The sequence below is a fragment of the Eumetopias jubatus genome, unplaced genomic scaffold (assembly GCF_037043125.1).
Source record: "Eumetopias jubatus isolate StellerSeaLion01/CBP00866 unplaced genomic scaffold, mEumJub1_p1.0 scaffold_1, whole genome shotgun sequence".
In the NCBI taxonomy this organism is placed as follows: Eukaryota; Metazoa; Chordata; class Mammalia; order Carnivora; family Otariidae; genus Eumetopias; species Eumetopias jubatus.
Window position 1 is genome coordinate 119,083,151 of NW_028274807.1, and position 21,739 is coordinate 119,104,889.

At 36.3% G+C, this 21,739-nt stretch overlaps 1 protein-coding gene across 2 annotated transcripts in view; it reads right to left on the bottom strand.

Annotated features, from left to right (window-relative positions):
- The window catches only part of RASA2 (RAS p21 protein activator 2), a 121,934-nt gene that overhangs the window by 56,381 nt on the left and 43,814 nt on the right, over positions 1–21,739 (bottom strand). For both annotated transcript variants that reach the window (XM_028099244.2, XM_028099243.2), the window contains exon 5: positions 16,480–16,556. In XM_028099244.2, coding sequence (XP_027955045.1) covers positions 16,480–16,556 — 77 coding nt within the window. The remainder of the gene's footprint in view (positions 1–16,479; positions 16,557–21,739) is intronic.

A 21,739-nucleotide genomic window follows, 5' to 3' on the forward strand; every position in this document is an offset into this window, starting at 1 on the left:
GAAATGAAGTGGGCCCCTAACTGTCCCAGCTTACTGCTAGAGGGAGAGCTGTCAGTTGGCAACTAGAGTTCCCAAGGCAGAGTACCAGAGAAAAGAAAAGCTGCACAGAAAGAAACCTCCAGAGAGCTACAAGAATCCCTCTGGGGTCATTAGCTGAGTGTTGATTAGCGTATACGTGTGAGGAAACTGAGGCTAGGGAAAGAATCATTTGAAAAGAGCAGAGGGCCTTCGGCTTGGGTTGTGATCCTGGGGTCCTGGGATCAGGTCCTGCACTGGGCTACCTGCTCAGCAGGGAGTCTGCTTCTCCCTCTCCCTCTGCCCCTCCCCCACCAACTCATGCTCTCTCGATTGCTCTCTCTCTCAAGTAAAAAAATAAAATCTTAAAAAAAAAAGAGCAGAGGGAACAATTCCTGAAGCCCACAAATGGCTAGCATAAGGTCCTACCAGCCATATTATGAAACCTGGTAATTCACAGATGCAGCCTCATAACTGAGAAAACATAAGTCCTAGACTAAAGGCTGTTCTTATTCCATCCATCAAAGTTTAAAAGCAAACCACAAAAGAATGAAACTGTTTCCAAGTTACTTAACTGGGTCCTCAAGTGTACTGATAAAAATATAAAAATATCCAGAAACTTCGTAATGTCTAGTATCAAACAGAAAATAACCAGGAACACAAAGAATAAAAAAAAAATAGGAGCCAACATATCTCAATAAACAATAAAAATCTCAAACAACCTAATCTTATACACAAAGGAGCTAGAAAAAGCAGCACAACAAAACTCCAGTAGGAGGAAGGAAATAATAAAGATCAGAGGAGAAATAAATGAAATAGAAACTTAAAAAACAATAAAACATATCAATGAAACCAGGAGCTGGTCCTTTGAAAAGATCAACAAAATTGATACACCTTAGCTAGACTCCCCAGAGGAAGAGAGAGGGAAACAGAGAGAGAGGACTCAAAAACAAAATCAGAAATTAAAAGAGGAGAAATAACTGACACCACAGATATAAAAGGATTATAAGAAAATATTATGAAAAATTATACACTAACAAATTGGACAACCCAGAAGAGATAGATAAATTCCTAGAAACATGTAACGTTCCAAAACTGAATCAGGAAGAAATAGAAAATTTGAACATGAACAGACCAATTACCAGCAATGAAATTGAATCAGTAATCAAAAAATTCCCAACAAACAGAAGTCCAGGACCAGATGGTGTCACAGGTGAATTCTATCAAACATTTCAAGAAGAATTAGTATCTATTCTTCTCAAACTATTCCAAAAAATACAAGAGACAGGAAGGCTTCCAAATTCATTCTATGAGGCCAGCATTACTTTGATAACCAAAACGAGATAAAGACACTACAAAAAAAAAAGGGAACTATAAGTCAAAATCTCTGATGAAAGTGGATACGAAAATCCTCAACAAAATATTAGCAAATCAAATTCAACAATACATTAAAAAAATCATTCATCATGAACAAGTGGGATTTATTCCCAGAATGCAAGGGTGGTTCAATATTCACAAATCAATCTACATGATATATCACATCAACAAGAGAAAGGATGAAAACCACATGGTCATTTCAAGAGATGCAGAAAAAGCATTTGACAAAGTACAATATCCATTCATGATAAAAACCCCCATTAAAGTAAGTTTAGAGGGAACATACCTCAACATAATAAAGGCCTTATATGAAAAACCCACAGCTAAAATCATCCTTAATGGGGAAAAACTGAGCCTTTCCCCCAAGATCAGAAACAAGACAAGAATGTCCACTCTCACCACTTTTATTCAACATAGTACTGGAAGTCCTAGCCACAGCAATCAGAAAACAAAAAGAAATAAAATGCATCCAAATTGGTAAGGAAGAAGTAAAACTTTCACTGTTTGTAGATGATATGATACTGTATATAGAAAACCCTAAAAACTCCACCAAAAAACCAGAACTCCTAAATGAATTCAGTAAGGCTGTAGGATACAAAATCAATATACAGAAATTCATTGCATTTCTATACACTAATAATGAAATAGCAGAAAGAGAAATTAAGAAAAAAATCCCATTTACACTTATGCCAAAAACAATAAAATACCTAGTAATAAACATAGTCAAAGAGGTAGAAGATCTATATTCTGAAAACTGTAATACATTGATAAAAGAATTTGAAATGAAGGGGGGAAATCGGAGGGGGAGACGAACCATGAGAGACGATGGACTCTGAAAAACAAACTGAGGGTTCTAGAGGGGAGGGGGGTGGGGGGATGGGTTAGCCTGGTGATGGGTATTAAAGAGGGCACGTTCTGCGTGGAGCACTGGGTGTTATGCACAAACAATGAATCATGGAACACTACATCAAAAACAAATGATGTAATGTATGGTGATTAACATAACAATAAAAATTTTTTTAAAAATGCAGAGGTTCTGGTTATAAGAATGGAAAAATACATACTAATACCAATCAAAAGAAAGCTGATTCTATGGACAACAACCCAAAATGCCCATCAGTAAGGGTCTGGTTGAATAACTGATAGTAAATCTATATGGTGGAATTCTATGTAGTTGTGAAAAAGAATAAAAGAGAATTATTTCAAGAGACAAGGGCACAGTATTTGACTCTGCATCCTTAGAACAAATATAGTAAGACCTTTTAAACTTTATTCAGTAACCTCACTGCCAGTGGTAATACTGGCTTTATTTTGAATCTATTCTCTGTATTTTATAAGATAATAATAATTATGTTAATGTTGTCAGGGATTAAAATTTTCAATGTAAGAGGAAAGAGATACAGTATAAAGTCAAAAATCTTATAATATTAAACTTAAATTAGAAACATGAAAGAAGGAAGGAAGGAAAGAAAGAGAGAAACAAAGAAAAGCAGCAAAAGGAAGAAAGAAAGAAAGAGAAAGCAAGCAAGTTAGCATGCCAGCCAGAGAGGCTATATTAATATCAAGCAAAGTAGATTTCACAACAAAATATATTCCCAGGGATAAAGAGGGTCATTTTATAATAGTGAAGAATTCAATTTATTAGGAAGTTATAACAATCCTAAATGTTAAACTCCTAACATTAGAGCTACAAAACAAATGAAGCAAAAACTGACAGAACTACAAGGAGAAATAGACAAATTCACAAATAGAGATAGCAACACCCCCTCTCAATAACTGATAAAGCAATTAAGAATGAAAGTTAAATAAGACTGTCAACCAACCTGACATAATTAACACTTATTAAAAATACTCTATCCAGGGGCGCCTAGGTGGCTCAGTTGGTTAAGAGTCTGCCTTTGGCTCAGGTCATGATCCCCAGGTCCTGGGATCGAGCCCTATATCAGGCTCCCTGCTCAGTGGGGAGTCTGCTTCTCCCTCTCCCTCTCCTTCTGCCCCTGCTTGAGTGCTCGCTCTCTCGCTCACACTCAAATAAATAAATAAAATCTTAAAAAAAAAATCTCTCTCCACCTAAAGCAGAGAACACATTCTTTTCAAATGCACATGGAACATGTACCAAGATTAAATGACACTTTGTGGCCAAAAAACAAGTCTTGGCAAATTCAAAAGTATTCAGACCATACAAAATATGTTGACAACAGAATTAAATTAGAAATCGACAGCAAGAAGATATCAGGAAAATCCTCAAATACTTGGAAACAAAATAACTCATGATATATATCCATATATATATAAATAATCCATAGGTTGAAGAAAAAAAACTGTAAAATATTTTGAATTGAATTAAAATGAAAACCCAGCATATCAAAATGTGAAGGATGCTGTTAAAACAGTACTCAGAAGAAAATAGATAGCACTCAAAACCTACATTAGGAAAGAAGAAAGGTTTTCAGTCACTGTCTTCAGCCTCCATCACAAGAAAATTTAAAAATAAAAACGCAATGAACCGTGGATCACTACACCAAAAACTAATGATGCATTGTATGGTGACTAACACAGCATAATAAAGTAAAACTAAAAAATATAAAAATAAAAACAAATTAAACCTAAAGTAAGCAAAAATAGAATGGGAATCAAAATAGAAAACAAAACATCCAAGAATCAATGAAATCAAAAGCCATTTTTCTTTTTTTTTTCTTTTTTAAGATTTTATTTATTTATTTGACGGAGAGAGAGACAGCAAGAGAGGGAACACAAGCAGGGGGAGTGGGAGAGGGAGAAGCAGGCTTCCTTCCCGCCAAGCAGGGAGCCCGATGTGGGGCTCGATCCCAGGACCCCGGGATCATGACCCAAGCCGAAGGCAGACGCTTAACAACTGAGCCACCCAGGCGCCCCGAAAGCCATTTCTTTAAGAAGGTCATTAAAATTGATAAACTTTAGCTTGACTGATTAGGAAAAACAGAGTACAGACACATATTACCAGCATCAGGAATGAGCGACATGACATCACTACGAAGTCTACAGATATTAAAAGAATAAAAAGGAGTAACTTGAACAATTTCATACCAAACAACTGGACTACTCAGATTAAATGGTCAAATTTCTTAAAAGATACAAATTACCAAAGATGACTGTAAAAAAATCTAAATAGTTACGTATCTATTTAAAAAAACTAAATTCCTGGTTAAAAACCTTCCTGCCAAAAAGCAAACAAAACAAAAACACTTGAGGCCCAGAAGGCTTCGCTGGTGAATTCTTATACTATTCATGTAAAAAATAAATTATATTAATTATATATATTAATTATATATTATACAAAATATATTAATTATATCAATTGTATATAATATATTTTATAATTTATATATATTAATTATATATTATATATAATATATATTAATCTATATATAATATTAATTATATATAAATTATAAATTGGGGGGGAAAAAGAGAATACTTCCCAATTCATTCAATGAGGCCATTATTCCCAATTCCAAAACCAAAGACATTACAAGAAAACTATAGACCAACATCCTACATAAACATGGATACAAAAAACCTTAACAAAATTTTAGCAAATCAAAGCCAACAACATATAACAATGATATAACATATCATTGTTACATAACATCAACATATAACAACATATAACAATGATAATACAACATGACCAAGTGGAGGTTGGTTTAACGTCAAAAATCAGTCAACAAAATTCACCATATTAACAGATGAAAACAGAAAAAGGATAAGATCATTTGAATACCCATCCCTGATAAACATTCTTAGCAAACCAGGAACAGAGGGGAGCTTTCTCAACCTGATAAACAACAGCTATCATCACACTTAATGGTAAAAAAAACTGAATGCTTTCCCCCTAAAATAAGGAATAAGACAAAGATGTTTGCTCTCACATCTTCTGTTCAACATAGTACTGGAGGTTCTAGCCTGTGCGATCAAGCAAGAAACAGAAGTAAGAAGTATCCAGACTAAAAAGGAAGAAGTTAAACTGTCTATTCACAGATGACACAATCATCTACACAAAATCCTATGGAATCTATACACAAGCTAGTAGAACAAATCAGTGAATGTAACGAGGTTGCAGAATACAAACTTTTTTTAAAATTTCTGTATACTAGCAACAAACAACCATATATTCAACTTGTTTTTCTCCCTCTTAACCCTCCCCTCCCCACCAAGTTTTTTCCCTCAGTCTGTTTCTCTAATATAAAAACCACTGCCTGGACTTCAAGTCACCCAGTACCTATTTAATTTTTCTGTTTGTCTTTCCAAATGTTTTGACCTCCCTTTCACTCCTCACCCTACTGAAATCTACTTTTTCTACATTCATCATTCTATGGAAACTCTCCTCATTAAAGTCCCCTGAGTGTTAAATGCTATCCATATTTTTCAGGGCTCTTACTTGATTTCTTAGCTGCATGAAATACTTCTGATCACTCCCTACTGCTTTAAAGACCCCTTCTTTCTTGGTTTCCTTGGCCTTCACTCTAGTAATTTTCCTCATATCACCTGTCTCCCTCATGTTTTCCTCTCATGCTATTATACTTCTACTGCTGGATCTGTTCTCAGTCAGCTGCTCTCTTTGCACTATATAACCTCCCTGTAAGGTTGTTTTTATCACATCTATTCTTATGGCTACAACTACCATCAACTTTACACTTCTATATGAGATCTCACCACAAAGTTTAAGATTTTTATATCCAAATGCCTGATGGAAATCCCTACCTAGATGTTTAAGAACAGCTAAAACTCAGCTCATTACCATCTCTTATTAAAGGAGCTCCTCTTATAGAATTTTCTCTTTATTGTAAACTCCACCACCTACCCAGTAACACAATCTAGAAATCTAGGAGCCACACTCAGATTCATTCCTTCTTCTTCCTCACTTTCTGTATCTACTCAGTTAAGTTTTAGTGATTCTACTCTTTAAATATTTCTTCATTTGCCCTCTTCTCTCATTTCTGTAACAACTGTTCAGGTGCAGAATCCATCATCTCTCACTTGGATCACCCTAACACCCTTCAAATTCACCTCCCAGTTTCTACATTTACTGCTGTCACAAAATCTGTCCATATTACTCTATTGTCTAAAATCTTTCAAGAATTCCATGAGCTCTTGTAAGTTTTTTAAGTTCTTATGGTACAAAAGAGCCTCCAAGATCTGGCTCCAAGCCTATCTCACCAGTATCTGACCAATCTATGAGCTTCATATGCTCAGCAACATCAAACCGCTTTTAATTATTCTCCCTCCCTCTCTCACTATGTTTCTTCTTCCATACTTTTGCCTATATTGTTCTTTCCTTCTGGAAAAAAAAATCTCACTTTTTCTAGGTAAGCTACTTTCTATTTAACCTTTAAGAAGACAAATGTTACCGGGCGCCTGGGTGGCTCAGTTGGTTAAACGACTGCCTTCAGCTCAGGTCATGATCCTGGAGTCCCGGGATCAAGTCCCACATCGGGCTTCCTGCTCAGCAGGGAGTCTGCTTCTCCCTTTGACCCTCTTCCCTCTCGTGCTTTCTATCTCTCATTCTCTCTCAAATAAATAAATAAAATCTTTAAAAAAAAAAAAAGACAAATGTTACCTTCTTTCTTCATTTAGTTGTTCTGAAGAGTTATTTAGTGCCTATTAGTGCCAGGCTCTGGGGGTGATGAGGTGAATAAGACAAATATGTTCCTGCTCTCATGGAGCTTAGAGTCTACTTGAAATAACAGATGACAAGCAATAAAGAAAAAAATAATAATTACAAGTAGTGGCAAGTGCTATGAAGAAAAAAAGAATAGGGTGCCCTATTTTAAAATAAGTGATATTTAAGCTGAAACTTCAAGGATGACAAGGAACAAGCTAGAAGAAGAATGGGCATGCCAGGCATAAAGCACAGCAGGTGTATATCTCTGAACAGGAAGAGTATGTCACATTTGAGGAATTGAGAGAAGGCCAGTGAACATATGAACAAGAGGAAGCATACCACAAGATGAAATCTGAAAGGCAGGCAGCATCAGAACATGGGGGATCTTATGGGCCAAGTTAAAGGGATTGGGTCTTACTCTAAATGCAATAGGAATCATTAAGTATTTCAGCAGGGGAATGACATGACCTAATTGATGTTTTAAAAGACTGCTCTGGGTTGCTATGGAGGAAATGGACTGCAGAGAAGGCGGCCAGCTAAGACTACTGAAATAGTCAAGGTAACAAATGGTTGCTGGTTTGGGGTTAGATGTGATTAAATATTAAAAATTAGAAAATTCAAGAAATATTTCATATAACCAATAAGAAAGGGATCCAATGTATGGGGGCAAAGAGGAGAAAAGATTTTAAATGATTCTCAGGTTTCTGGCTTAGGTAATGAGGCACATGGCGGTTCCAACTGCTAAGGCTATAGGAAGAGCTACGCAGATATGACAGGCAAGGCTTCGGTTTCCAATGTGTTAAATTCGCAATGTGGTGAGACATCAGAGCAGAACTGCCAAAAAGACAGGTGGGTGTGTGAGTGCAGAGCTCAGAAAAAAAAGACCTGAGTTAAATGCACAAGGTATAGACGATTTTTTTTAAGTTATTTTGAAGTGAGTTCTGACTTTCAAAAACTTGCAAAATAATATATACAGTTCCTGTATACCCACCACCCAGTATTAACATTTTGTTTAACCAGAGTAAAATCATAGAAACAGGAAAATAACACAGATACGATGTTAGTTAATGATAATATTAATTAATCTTCTGGACTCTACTCCAATTTTGCCAATGTCCTTTTTCTGGTCCAGGATGCAATACTCTCACACTGCATTTAGCTGTCATGTCTTCTTAGTCTCTTTTGTCCTAAAACACTTCCTTAGTTTTTCTTCTTGGACCCATGATCTTGCCAGTACCAGCCAGTTCTTTTGTAGAATATTCCTTCATTTGAATTTGATGTTTCCTCATGATTAGACTGAAGCTATCCATGTTGGTGTCTTTCTCAATGCATCAAAATAGGAGGCTGGATATCTCATTACCAATGATATTAACTTGGGTCACACAGGTAAGCTGGTATCTATCAGACATCTTATGGGGAGATTCTTTGAGACTACGCAAATATGCTGTTTGTCTTCATACTTAGGCCCACTTATTTAGCATCCATAGATGATTTATCCCTGCGCTAATTATTATTGTAGTATGCCAATGTTGATTTTCTATTTCCATCATTTGTCCTACACTCATTAATTAGAATTCTACTAAAGAAAAAGTAATCCTTTCTCCCCAATGTGTTTATTTGTTTATTTATATATCAGCATTGGCTCATGGACATTTTATTCTATAGCACTGCCTCATGGATTTATTCTCTAATTTTCATTATTTATTTTGATGCTCAAATTGTCCCAGGTTGGTTACCTGGAGCTCTTTCAAGTTGGCTTCAATGTCCTTTCTACATGTCATTATTATTATTATTATTGTTATTAGCACTTTCTTACTTTCTGACTCCACAGATGCTCTAAGCTCATCTTGTATTTTCCCATGTTCAAGTCCTGAATCAGCCAATGCTTAAAAAAAATTCAGGTTCTTTTTATTGGAGTAGCTCTAATATCATAGCCATTTGCTACATGTGGCTATTTAAACTTTAATTAAAATTGGACAAAATTAAAAATTCAATTCTTTAGTTGCACTAGCCATAGTTTAAGTTTTCAATAGCCACATATGACTAGTGGCTACCGTATTGGACAGTTAAGTTATAAAGTATTTTTATCACAAAAAGATCTACTGGACAGTACTGACTGGAGAATGATATTTAAAAACCAAGGTATGGATGCTATATTCACTGCTACTGGGCTGACATTGCTTCTAGGCCTTCTGTGTGAATAGAGCTAGTACACACACACACACACACACACACACACACACACACACTCAAATCAACCCTGTATCTATTAAGACAATTTTACTTTGAGAAGTCTGCTTTCAAAGGAGAACAGAGAAATGAGGATGGTAGCTGGGAGAGTCAGATGGAGATGAGGTCTGGGGAGGCATGCCTTTTAGGATAGGAGATCCTAGAACATGTCTTACATGTTGATGAAAACAATCTAAAAGAGAAGGGTGAAGCTGCTGAAACAGAAAAAGGAATAACTGAAGGAACAAAGTCCTTGAGTAGGGGAAATAGAAAGAATCCAAAGTTCAGATAGAAGAATTCACCCCCAATAAGAGACGGGGCACCTCCTCTACTATAATAATGTAAGGACAAAAAGATGGATGCTAATACAGGTTTGCAGATTTAGATTCAAGAAAATGTGACCAATTTACAGTCTATAGTGATGGAGGATCTCACAGGTGTTACTAGAGAAGCACAGTAAAACTCCAGGGAAGTTTTAAGTACCCATGCAAGGTCTGTGATCATGAATTTAAAATAAAATCGTCTGTGTGATTTTCTCCAGCAATAATCAGGTGCAGACTGAATGCAAAGGAAGAGACTGAGTTCCTTCACACTAGGATTGTTCCAGATAAATAAGATGGATGAAGAAAAGAGCAAGGAAGTTAAGGAACCTGCAAGAAAAAATGATTATAGTGATAGATCATGGAAAACGACCTAGAGGGAACTGAAAAATAAAAGCAGGTAAGAATGTGGTAAAGATTGATGGACAGAAGTCTTACTGAAATTTAAGAAATGCTGCAGTGGGGAGCTTCCAGGTCTGGAAGATAGTAGTAACCTCTAGGAGATGAACATTTCCACACATTACCCCCCAACTGTAAGTTCAGCAAGTGGCACAAAGAAAACAACATATAAAACTACACCTGCAGCATTACTAAAGAACAGAGAATACCATGCGCTTCAAAATACTTCTAAAAGTTGAGGAATCAATAATAAATTCTACAAAACTGCTACTGGAGCTCTGCTACTGCAGGCCAATGAGCATGAACCATGGAGATTTAAGTGAAAAAGAAGAGAAAGAAGGAAAGAATACAGACCACCATATACCCATATGCCTATACTTGTGAACATTTATAGCAGCTTTTTTTTTAAATATTTTTATTTTTATATTTTGACAGAGAGACACAGCGAGAGAGGGAATACAAGCAGGGGGAGTGGGAGAGGGAGAAGCAGGCTTCCTGCTGAGCAAGGAGCCCGATGTGGGGCTCGATCCCAGGACCCTGGGATCATGACCCGAGCCAAAGGCAGACGCTTAACAACTGAGCCACTCAGGCGCCCAGCAGCTTTCTTTATAATAGCCTCAAACTGGAAACAATCCAAATATCCATCAACTGGTGAAGAGATAAATGGAACACTACTCACGAAGAAAAAAAAACTGGTTTCCAGTTCCAAGTCAAGATGGGAGTAGATGCATGCCTCCCTAGTCCTCCCACTAGGTATAGCTAAAAATCTTGGGCATTAAATATATAACAAACATAAGAATACTCTGAAAAGTGAAGAGAAGTAAACCAATTAGAGATCTTGGAACCCAAGGGAAGACATGGGAGTGAATTCCCTGAGATTTTTTTGTACTTTATATATCTCAGACTGATTGCTAGAGAAGCCACCAACCTGGAACAACACCAGTGGGCACGGGCAAAAAATGCCCTAAGAAAAAGCCAGCTCTCTCTAGCCAAAGGACCAGGAACTGGACAGCTTAGCAAGACAGAAACCATTTTTAGACAATAAAAAAACCATTTACTCTAATCAAACACCATGAAAAACACTGTGGCTCCAACCAAACCCCTATCAACAAAAACCAAAGGCTGAGGAGAGAGCCTAGACTTCCACCCTTAACAAGCTGTAACAAGCCCCTTCCCCCAGTAGTGTCAGTAGAGACCACCTGAGGAACCTGGATTTTCATCCCCACCTGTAGCAATGAGGCACTCCTCCCCCTTCGTGCCAGGGTGATGTCAGAGAAGGCTGAACAGGAAAACAAGACCTTTACCACCTACAGGGGTAACTACCAAATCTTCTCAACCATCATGTCAGCAGAGGCCACAATGTAGCAGTAATGAGGCACTCCTCCCCATCCCAGCCAGAGTGGCCGCTTTAGAGGACTAAAGGAAGCCTAAACTACCACTCCCATTCAGCAATAATAAGGAATTCTTCTCACTCTTCCCCCAGGCTTATCAGCAGAGGTGCAGTCAGGAACCTGGATTTCTATCTGTACCTGACAGGAATGCACAGGCACTCCTCTCCATTCACCCACAGAGTGTCAAGGAGTCTGGCTAAAACAGAACACTTAAATAAGATCCAGAGTTTCATAACTTAATACCCAAAATGTCTGAAACCACTCATCATACCAAAACACCAATCTTCAGCTTTAAATGGAAAAAACAAAAACAAAACAATCAGCAGATGACAACACTGAGATAACATGGATGTCGGAATTATCTGGCAAAGATGTAAAAGCAGCCATCATAAAAATGACTCAGTGAGGGGCGCCTGGTGGCTCAGTCGGTTAAGCGTCTGCCTTCGGCTCAGGTCGTGATCCCAGGTCCTGGGATCGAGTCCCGCATCGGGCTCCCTGCTCAGCGGGAGACCTGCTTCTCCCTCTCCCTTTGCCTGCCACTCTGCTCACTTGTGATTCCTCTCTCTCTCTCTCTCTGTCAAATAAATAAATAAAATCTTAAAAAAAAATTCATTGAGCATTTACAAACACATCTGAAATAAATGAAAAAAGTTTCAGCAAAAAAATAGAAAGTCATCAAAGATATAAAAGATATGAAGAACCAAATGGAAATTTTGACACTTAGAACCAAAATAAGAAACTTGATAGATGGGCTCAACAGCAGAATGGAAGGGACAGAGGAAAAAATCAGTGATTCTTTACCCAACATGAACAGAGAAAACAGACTGGGGAAAACAAACAAACAAACAGAGCCTCAGGGACCTGTGGGACTATAACAGAAGATCTAACATTAATGCCATCTAAATCTCAAGAGGAGAGGAGAAAGATGGCAGGGCTGATAAAGTATTAGAAGAAATAATGGCTGAAAATTTCCCAAATTTGGCAAAAGACATAAAATACAGATTCAAGAAGCTGATCAAACAGCAAACAGGATAAACCTAAAGAAATCTATGCCAAGATACCTCAGAGTCAAACTGAAACACATAGAATACCAAAGACAAACTACTGAAAGCAGCCAGGGAGAAAAAGCACATTACCTGCAAAGGAAAACAATTACAGTGAATTAAAAAACCATAAAGGCCACAAGGAAGTGACATATTTTTCATGTGCTGAAAAAGAAAAACTGTCAATGAAGAATTCTATATCCATTGAAAACGTCCTTCAAGAATAAAGAAATCAAGACATTCTCAGATAAAGGAAAACTAAAAGAATGTGTCACTTATAGACCTACCCTAAAAGAATGGTAAAAGGAGATTCTCTAAACATAAAGACAGTGATAAAAGAAGGAATCCTAAAACAGTAGGAAGGGAAAAAAGAATATGGAAAGAGCAAAAATATGGGTAAATACATCTCTGTGCTTTGCCTGAAATACAAAGGCTAGTTGAAGAAGTAGGATGTAAAAAATAAAAAAAAATTAAAAAAAATACAATGAACTTAGTCTTCCCTTCTTTTCTAATTTTCCTAAATTGTGTTAGATGGCTAAAGCAAAAATTGTAACACTGATGTGGTTCTCAATGTACACAGGGAAAATATTTAAGACAATTATATTACAAATGGTGGAGGGTAAAGGGATTTAAACGAAGGTAAGGTTTCTACACTTTATTCTAACCAGTAAAATGGCAATACCAGTAGACTACAATAAGTTATACAGGTACAGTGTAATACCTAAAACACCACCAAAAACCATACCTAGAAAAACTGTACAAAGAGATATACTATAGATAGAAAAACAGTACAGATAAATCAAAATGGAATTCTAAAAATATGTTCAAGAAACCCAGAGGAGGGGCGCCTGGGTGGCTCAGTTGTTAAGTGTCTGCCTTCAGCTCAGGTCATGACCCCAGGGTCCTGGGATCGAGCCCCACGTCGGGCTTCCTGATCGGTGGGAAGCCTGCTTCTCCCTCTCCCATTCCCCCTGCTTGTGTTCCCTCTCTCACTGTGTCTCTCTCTGTCAAATAAATAAAATCTTTAAAAAAGGAAGAAAGGAAAGAAAGGAAAGAAAGAAAGAAAGAGAGAGAGGGAGAGAGAAAGAAAGAAAGAAAGGAAAGAAAGGAAAGAAAGGAAAGAAAAGAAAAAAAAAGAAAAGAAAGAAAGAAAGAGAAAGAAAGACCCAGAGGAAAAAGAAAACAGGAAAAAAAGAAAACAGAACAGAAAACAAACCAAAAAATGGCAGATTTAAGCTTAACACATCAGTAATTACATTAAAAGTAAATTCCACAAATTCACTAAATAAAAGATCGGCAGAGTGGATTTTAAAAAGTGACACCCAACTATATTCTATTTGTAAGAAATTACACACAACTGGATGGATGTGATTGAAAAAAGCCTATCTCAAAAGGTCATATATGGTAAGACTCCATTTACATAACATTCTTGAAATGACAAAATTATAGATCTGGAAACAGATCAGAGGTTGCCAAAGGTTACGGATGGTAGTGGGGGAAGGAGTGGGTGTGACTAAAATAGTATGGTAGAATAAGGGAGATCTTTATGGTGATAGAATAGTTCTGTATCTCGATTGCAGCGGTTGCCACAAATCTACACATACGATAAAAGACGTAACAATGTGCTGGACACTGCACAATGTCAATTTCCTGGTTTTTATATTATAGTTTTATAAGATGTAACCATTGAGGGATACTGAGTGAAAGGTACACAGGACCTCTCTGTACTTTGCAATTTCTTATAAATAAATCTATGATTATCTCAAAAGAAAAAGGTTAAAAAAAAAAAAATCAAACTGCCAGAGTTCAAACCCAGACTCTATTACCTCCTGTATGAATTTGGGCTTATTTAACCAATCTGCACATTGTTTTGTCATACAACAGTATCTATACCAAGTTATGACAAGAAGTAAATTAAGGGGCGCCTGGGTGGCTGTCGTTAAGCATCTGCCTTCAGCTCAGGTCATGATCCCAGGGTCCTGGGATCCAGCCCCGCATCGGGCTCTCTGCTCAACAGGAAGCCTGCTTCTCCCTCTCCCACTCCCCCTGCTTGTGTTCCCTCTCTTGCTGTGTCTCTCTCTGTCAAATAAATAAATATCTTTAAAAAAAAAATAAAAAAGATAACTATTGATATGTGCAGCAATGTGGATGAATCTCAAAAGGATTATGCTAAGTGAAAGAAGCCATTCACAAAAGCCTACATATTACAGGAATCTGTTCATACGACATTTTGAAAAAGGCAAAACTATAGGGACCAAAATCAGGTCATGGTTTCCTGGTGCTGAGTATAGGCAGAGAGACTAAACACATCTCTGAGTAATGCCTTTTGGTAGAGTTTTGACTTCTGAAGTCATGCTAATATTCTACATATTAAAAAAATAAAAGTAAACAACAAGGATGGGGGAAAAAACATTAAACTGACTGTAAACAAACCAAAACAAACCAACTATTTCAAATGTTATAACATAACCAAAGTGAGCAAGGGAGGGAATGGTGGAAGGGACTAATCCGAACACCTTCACTATATGCTCTCAGTCTGGGGGAAAAATGCTACAAACAAATCTTGAGCTGTTTTTAGTAGGTAAATCCAAATTGAGAAACATTCAAAAAAAACAAATGGCCTGTATTCTTCAAAAAATCTCAATAACATGAAAGATAAAGAAAAGCTACAAATTATTACTGGTTAAGGAGATTAAAGCGACATATAAACTAAATGTAATACATGATCTTGGACTGGATCCTTTCTTGCAGAGAAAAAAGTATCTTAAAGGATATTATTGGGACAGTTGACAAAAGTAAAATATAATAACTGCAGATTAAAGTATTGGAATACAAAAACTATACATTATACTTTTATTATAATAATGTTAAGCTTCCTAAATTTGATAACTGTACTAAGAGTTATTTAAAAGAATATTCTTATTCTTAGGAAATACACACTATTAATAAGGATCATGATATATGCCACCTTCTTTAAAAGTTAAAAAAGTAATATTAAATATATAACAAATATAAATAAGTAGAGAGGGGCGCCTGGGTGGCTCAGTCGTTAAGTGTCTGCCTTCGGCTCAGGTCATGATCCCAGGGTCTTGGGATCGAGCCCCGCATCGGGCTCCCTGCTCCGCGGGAAGCCTGCTTCTCCCTCTCCCACTCCCTGCTTGTGTTCCCTTTCTCGCTGTCTCTCTCTCCGTCAAATAAATAAAAAAATCAAGTGTTTAAAAAAAAATAAAAAATAAAAAATAAAAAAATAAATAAGTAGAGAGAGAGGGAGAGGAAAGGAGAGAGGGAGAGAGACAGGGAAAATGCCTCAAAGGAGCTATAAAAAATTATAGTCTGGAGCAGCAATAGTAGAGTAACACTTACCCCACTCTAAGGTAAGTGGGTATGGTAGAAAACAGCCTCTAACTGAGAAGGCAGTAGAGGAAACAGTAACTCAGGGGATATTCAGGTTATCAGTTAAGACAAAGAAAAAACATTAAGAAGTCAGGGATATCCAGCAGTTTGCTGGTAACACAGGAAAAGTCTGGGTGGAAGAGAAAAGGCAGAGGATTGGGCTCGGAAATCTGCATTTCTAGAGCAGTTAGAAGATTAGTCTGAACCACAAAAAATGACTTGAGGGCAAAAGGGGAATTTTAAAGTAGGTAAGAATCGATACTGGTACATCCCAAGGTATTCATTTAGTTTTCGTCCCAGGGTTCCTAATGCTCAGCTCTGTGGTATCAGCATCTCTAGAGGCCCTCCACCAGGAAGCCTTTCCAACTCCACCCTGCCAGGGAGTTAGATATGCTTAGCTGGGGTCCTGTAACAGCCTACTGCCTATCTCTATCATTTAACCCACATTCAATACATAAGGTTGAATGAAGTAATGACCGATCATAACATGAGTAGAGTAGATATGAGAAGACAAACTGGAAATCAACTTAATAAAGGAGTGACACAGCAGAGTTTCATTTCTCAAAAAAAGTTTCTGAAGTATATAAAATAAGGTGTTGTCTTAAGATTCAAAGAATACATGATGGAGGATTATTTCCAGCTGATTTTGGTAAAAGAAATATGCTTACTGTACAACAAGCTGCTGGCACACAGTTCCATTCTCTGTTATCAGTTCATTCAGTTTTAATTCAAGGTGAACTTTACCCTATAATGAGAAAAAAAATGGTCTATTTTACTGACAAAATATTAAAGGTAAGTACTTTTTCCAATGGTACCAGTAATATTTAGCTGTTCACTAACTAAATTTTAGTGATTCCTAGCACATGGCTTTGCCCACATTAAGTACTTGTTAAATGATGAATAACCAACAATGCAGATCTAGAACTCAGATGCTTATATCAGACATGGTACTCCAATCTAAGAATTTAATGCCCAGTTCAAAAAGTATTTATGAATCTCAATTACCATGGATAAAAAAAAAAAAAGATGGCACTTATGTTTTAGGAAATTTTGAAATGAAAGCAGATTATAAAATGTAGAATGTTTTTTCCAGAAAAGATAAACCATCAATAAGAACAGAGGCACTACCATTAAAGGTCAAGAGAAATCATACAATTCTAAAACAATAAAACTAAGTTAAAACTAGTAAGATTCAATTTGTCAACACTTTTCTGAAAATTAAAGATTTATGGAATATCTGCTATATTTTAGTAGGCACTGTAGGACTGGGTAGGAATCAAAAGATGTGTAAGACACAATCACTGCTCATAAGAAGCTCATAGTCTAGTTGGAGAGACAATAAATAAAGATAACAATATATGATCCACAGCACTGATGAAAAAATGGGATACTGAAAATACTTTCTTCGATAACTTTTAATAAATGGATTGTTAAAAAATTCAGTATCATAAATTTAAAGCAAACTATAAACTTCTCATGAAACAGAAGTTTAGGAACAATATAATCTAGAGCTTGATATTTCCACCCTGCCACTGGCGATGAGCAATTCTAAACTGGTTATGAGCAATTCTAAAGTGGTTAAGATCAGTCCTGGATTACCTCCACCCAGCTGACAAAACAAATTCCCACAGTGGAGATTTCAGGGGTGTGATGTCTAGAGGCTGATGACATAAGTAATTTCATCAGAGGTAGGAAAGTTCATTATCAAGTCACTATTCCTCTTTGGAACAACCCTTTTCAGACATTCTTTCACAGGAATCTAACGTGAATCAGCTCCACTATTTTATGGGGGTTTGCTCTATAAGAATGAATCTCAGGGCGCCTGCGTGGCTCAGTTGGTTAAGCGACTGCCTTCAGCTCAGGTCATGATCCTGGAGTCCCGGGATCAAGTCCCACATCGGGCTCCCTGCTCAGCAGGGAGTCTGCTTCTCCCTCTGACCCTCTTCCCTCTCGCGCCCTCTCTCTCTCTCAAATAAATAAAATCTTTAAAAAAAATAAAAAATAAAAGAATGAATCTGAGGTCCACTAACTACAAAGCTCAGGGTTAGATGGATACTGAGTGAGGAGCAATAAACGTTGACTGATAGATCTCAACGCAAAAGTCTGCATGAGAAAGCTATGCTCTAAAGAAACAAAGGCCACAGTAGTAGCAAAATCGGCAGTAAGGTGGAATTGGAACTAAATTAAGCAAATTTTCCGCTAAAAATCCAGGCACAAATATTTGTAAAATCATATAAAATTTATGAAATAGGTCTCTCATTAATCCTGCTTTAATATTCAATACCCCTACCATTTGAGAGTGACCCGGAAAAGGTCTATGATATGTAGTAATTTTTAATATTACTCAATTAGAGTTTTGAATCATCTTTGCTGTCAGGCCAGCATATGTGTGTCACTTGCCTAGTGAGTGGGCCTAGCTGACTGCATCAACATTTGCATCTCAAAGCAGTTTTACTATTTTAACATGTATGCATTTTATGGTAGAAATTGTAGGCTAACAGGGCATTCCCGTATCAAGCAAAGCCTAGAAATAAAAAAAAAGAATCTATTTAATGGGATTCTACCAGGAATCATTATCCCTGAGTCAGAGCCTACCTACTGTGTTCATTACTCCTACTGGCTGTTAAAAAGACCATTCCTTTGGTATTAGTCAACAATAACATAATTGCTATTTAACTTGGTCAAGAAAAGAGTGTAGACAGAACAGACACAAGACATTTATTATTAGGGTGGAACACTAAAATTAAAAAGCATTATGAATTAAATCAAGGAAATTATAATTTCTAAACTGTAAAACACTACCTCATTGTATACTTTAACATGGGAATATATACATGATACCTAGTAAAAGAAACAAGATACAAATCAGGGTGTATAATATAATGTTAATTTGCAAAAATAAAATGTACTATATATATTACTATATAAATTTACTACAAGGTCATCTACTAAAATATTGATAGAAGTTACCTTTGGTTGGTAGGATTTCAGATTTTTTTGCTCATCTAGATTTTAAAATTTCTACCAATGTGTCCTGTTCTTTAGCAAAAAAAAAAAAAGTTTTAAAAATTATTTATAGCTACTTCTTAGTGTTAGAAACCCAAATCTATGAACATTTTAGAAGAAATATTTAGTATTCCTTAATACATTGACACAAAAGTTTAATTTCATTTACATCTGTTATCATTTTATAGATTTGGATTGTAGTGATACAAGTTCGGTGTTTTTTGTTTTTCTGGGGTTTTTTTGTTTCTATTTTTTGGAGAGGACAGTTTTGAGTTCAGCAAAACATTTCCTAGTCTCCTCTGAGGCCAGGTGATACAGGCTAAGGACAGTCATAGGATACAATTCTGGCCAATGAGATCGAAGTAGATGTTGCTGGTGGGGCATCTGGAGAAGTTTGTTGAATGGGACTCCCTAACTTCAGCAGGGGCTTGAGAGGCTGAAGAAGTTAAACAAAGCAGTCTACAGTCTCATGATGCTGGGCATATAAAAACTGGAGTCCAGGGCCCCCCAAGGTAGAGTGCTGCTGGCATACAGGCAGGCTTTCTGTTGGAATCTCTGAAAGACTATGCCAAAAGAGTAAGGGTGAACACAACACTGACCAGCCTTTACAAAGACCAGAAACCTAGCCTAAAATCAGCTGGATCCCTAACTACATTGAGGTGATCGCCTGTAGACAGTAAGTAAAGTAAATCTTCTCTGAAGGAAAAAAAACCTGTATCACCCATAGCTTCAAATTATCTCTAAAATATTTCATATTTTTCAATGTCTAGCATTCCATTAAAAATGATGAGGCACACCAGAAGACAAGACCATACACCAAAAAAATAAAAACCAATAAAAAGTAGGAGATGCAGATGTTGGAGTTAACTGACAGAGGTTAAAATAGCTGCTTACATTTTTTAAGGTAGACAACAAAATGAAAAAACCCAGCAAAAAATGTGATAAAGTATATCAAATGAAAAGTTTAGGATTAGGCAATAAAAAACCAAAATGAAGATGTATTTAACAGTGAATGAGCCACAGCCAAAACAAGAACTGCTGTAATGGGAGATAAATTAGTCAGAGGGAAATATCCACAATGAAGCACAGAGAGGGAGAGGGCATAAAGGGACATATGAAACATAGGAAAATGGTCTATTATTCATGTAATCGGAGTCCCAGAAGAAGAGACAGAAAAAATAGGGAAAGAGGAAAAAAAATGATAAATAATTGCCTGGAATTTTCCAAAACCAAAGACATCAAGGTAGAGATTTAGGAGCCCCCAGGAACACCCACAGGATAAACATAAAGAAAACCGTATGTAAGCAGAGCATAGTAAAACTGCTAAAAGCAGAAAATCAAAAGAAAATCCTAAAAGCAACTAGAGAAAAGAGACAGCCACAAAGAAGCAACTACAAGACTCTGACAAGAAACTATGCTTGACGATAAACATGCAATGTGATTTGGTCCACAACTGCTTTATTATCCAATCTCCTAAGGGAGGTTCAATGACAAAACAGTGTAATTTTCATATATGTCAGGAAATACTGGAAGATCAAATACCTGGCACTGTATTCTATATGTTTTATTTAAAGTTAACCAAATTTTGGGGAGCTATTATTCTATATGCATTTTATAGCAATGATTACGTTAGGTTGATATATGCAATTATATCACATTAATTTGTACTAGACAGCATATTTAGGAACTTATACTACTCTGGGACTGTCTGAAGGTTTAATAATATGCTAGTTTTATTTTAAATACTTTTATAAAAGTTCCCATAGAAGAATCTGTGATTATTTTAATGGTACCATATAGAAGATACCATATGAATTTCTGCATACAGTTTGGGAAACTCAGGTGTATTTTAAGTATTTGGGCAAACCCCAATGCACACACTTTAAAATTTCTTCACTTTTTTTTTTTTTAAGTTTTTAGTTTTTATCACAAAACACTGAATTGTAACAACCATTCCACATACAAGAACTCAGTATACTTCGACTGGTGAAAAGTTTTCTTCATATGAGGGGAAAAAAATCCCAACTTCCTGATTTCCAGATGTTTTCATATGTAGTAATTAACTATAAAACATTTTGGACACAACTGGCTATCAGATGAAAAACAAAATAAAGGTTTTACTTAATCTCTCTTATTTATGGACGGATCTGCTTCTCCTCTTTGAAGAAGTATTTATTACAATCTAGAATAGCTCCTTTCTTTGTTATTTCATGTTTACAAATTTACAAATGAAGTTTCTTCCTGCAACAATGAATTATACTTTTACATTCATTATGTTTTAATCAGGCGTGTTTAAAAAAACAGATGTATATATTAGGTATAATCACTGCATTTGTTACTTTTAACGCTTGTTTAAATAGGTAGGGCAGAGGCCATATTAAAAACAATAACAACAACAACCATAAAACAATCAATAACTTATGACATGATCCAGAAATTCAAGATAAGCTTGTTGGTAAAGACTTATTAACTAAGTGATTACATCAGAAGACGTGATTGACAGCACATCTACATTTACTTCTTGTACAAGTTCTGTAAGACAAACAGCCTTAATTAATGAGAGTACCAACTTCTCCATAAAAGAGAAATGGTTTAATCAGTCTTATGTGGACGTATGCTCTTTATCTCAGCACCTAAGAACTAAAGAAAGGAAAAATATTTCAAGTTTGTTGTGAGTTCCAGCACTATATAGCTAACAGCATGGCTGCAGATCACTGAAGCCAAAAGAGCATGTACAGATAGAGGCACCAACACAGTCCAAATTAACTTCATTTGTGTGGCAAAGGGTAGTAGAAAGAATACCAAGTGAAGTAGGATGATAACCACAACCAGAAACTAAGGAAGAGAATGTTTCAAAAAGGAGTGGTCAACATTATGAAAAGCACTGAAAGATTATATAAGAGGAGGACTGAAAAATGTCCA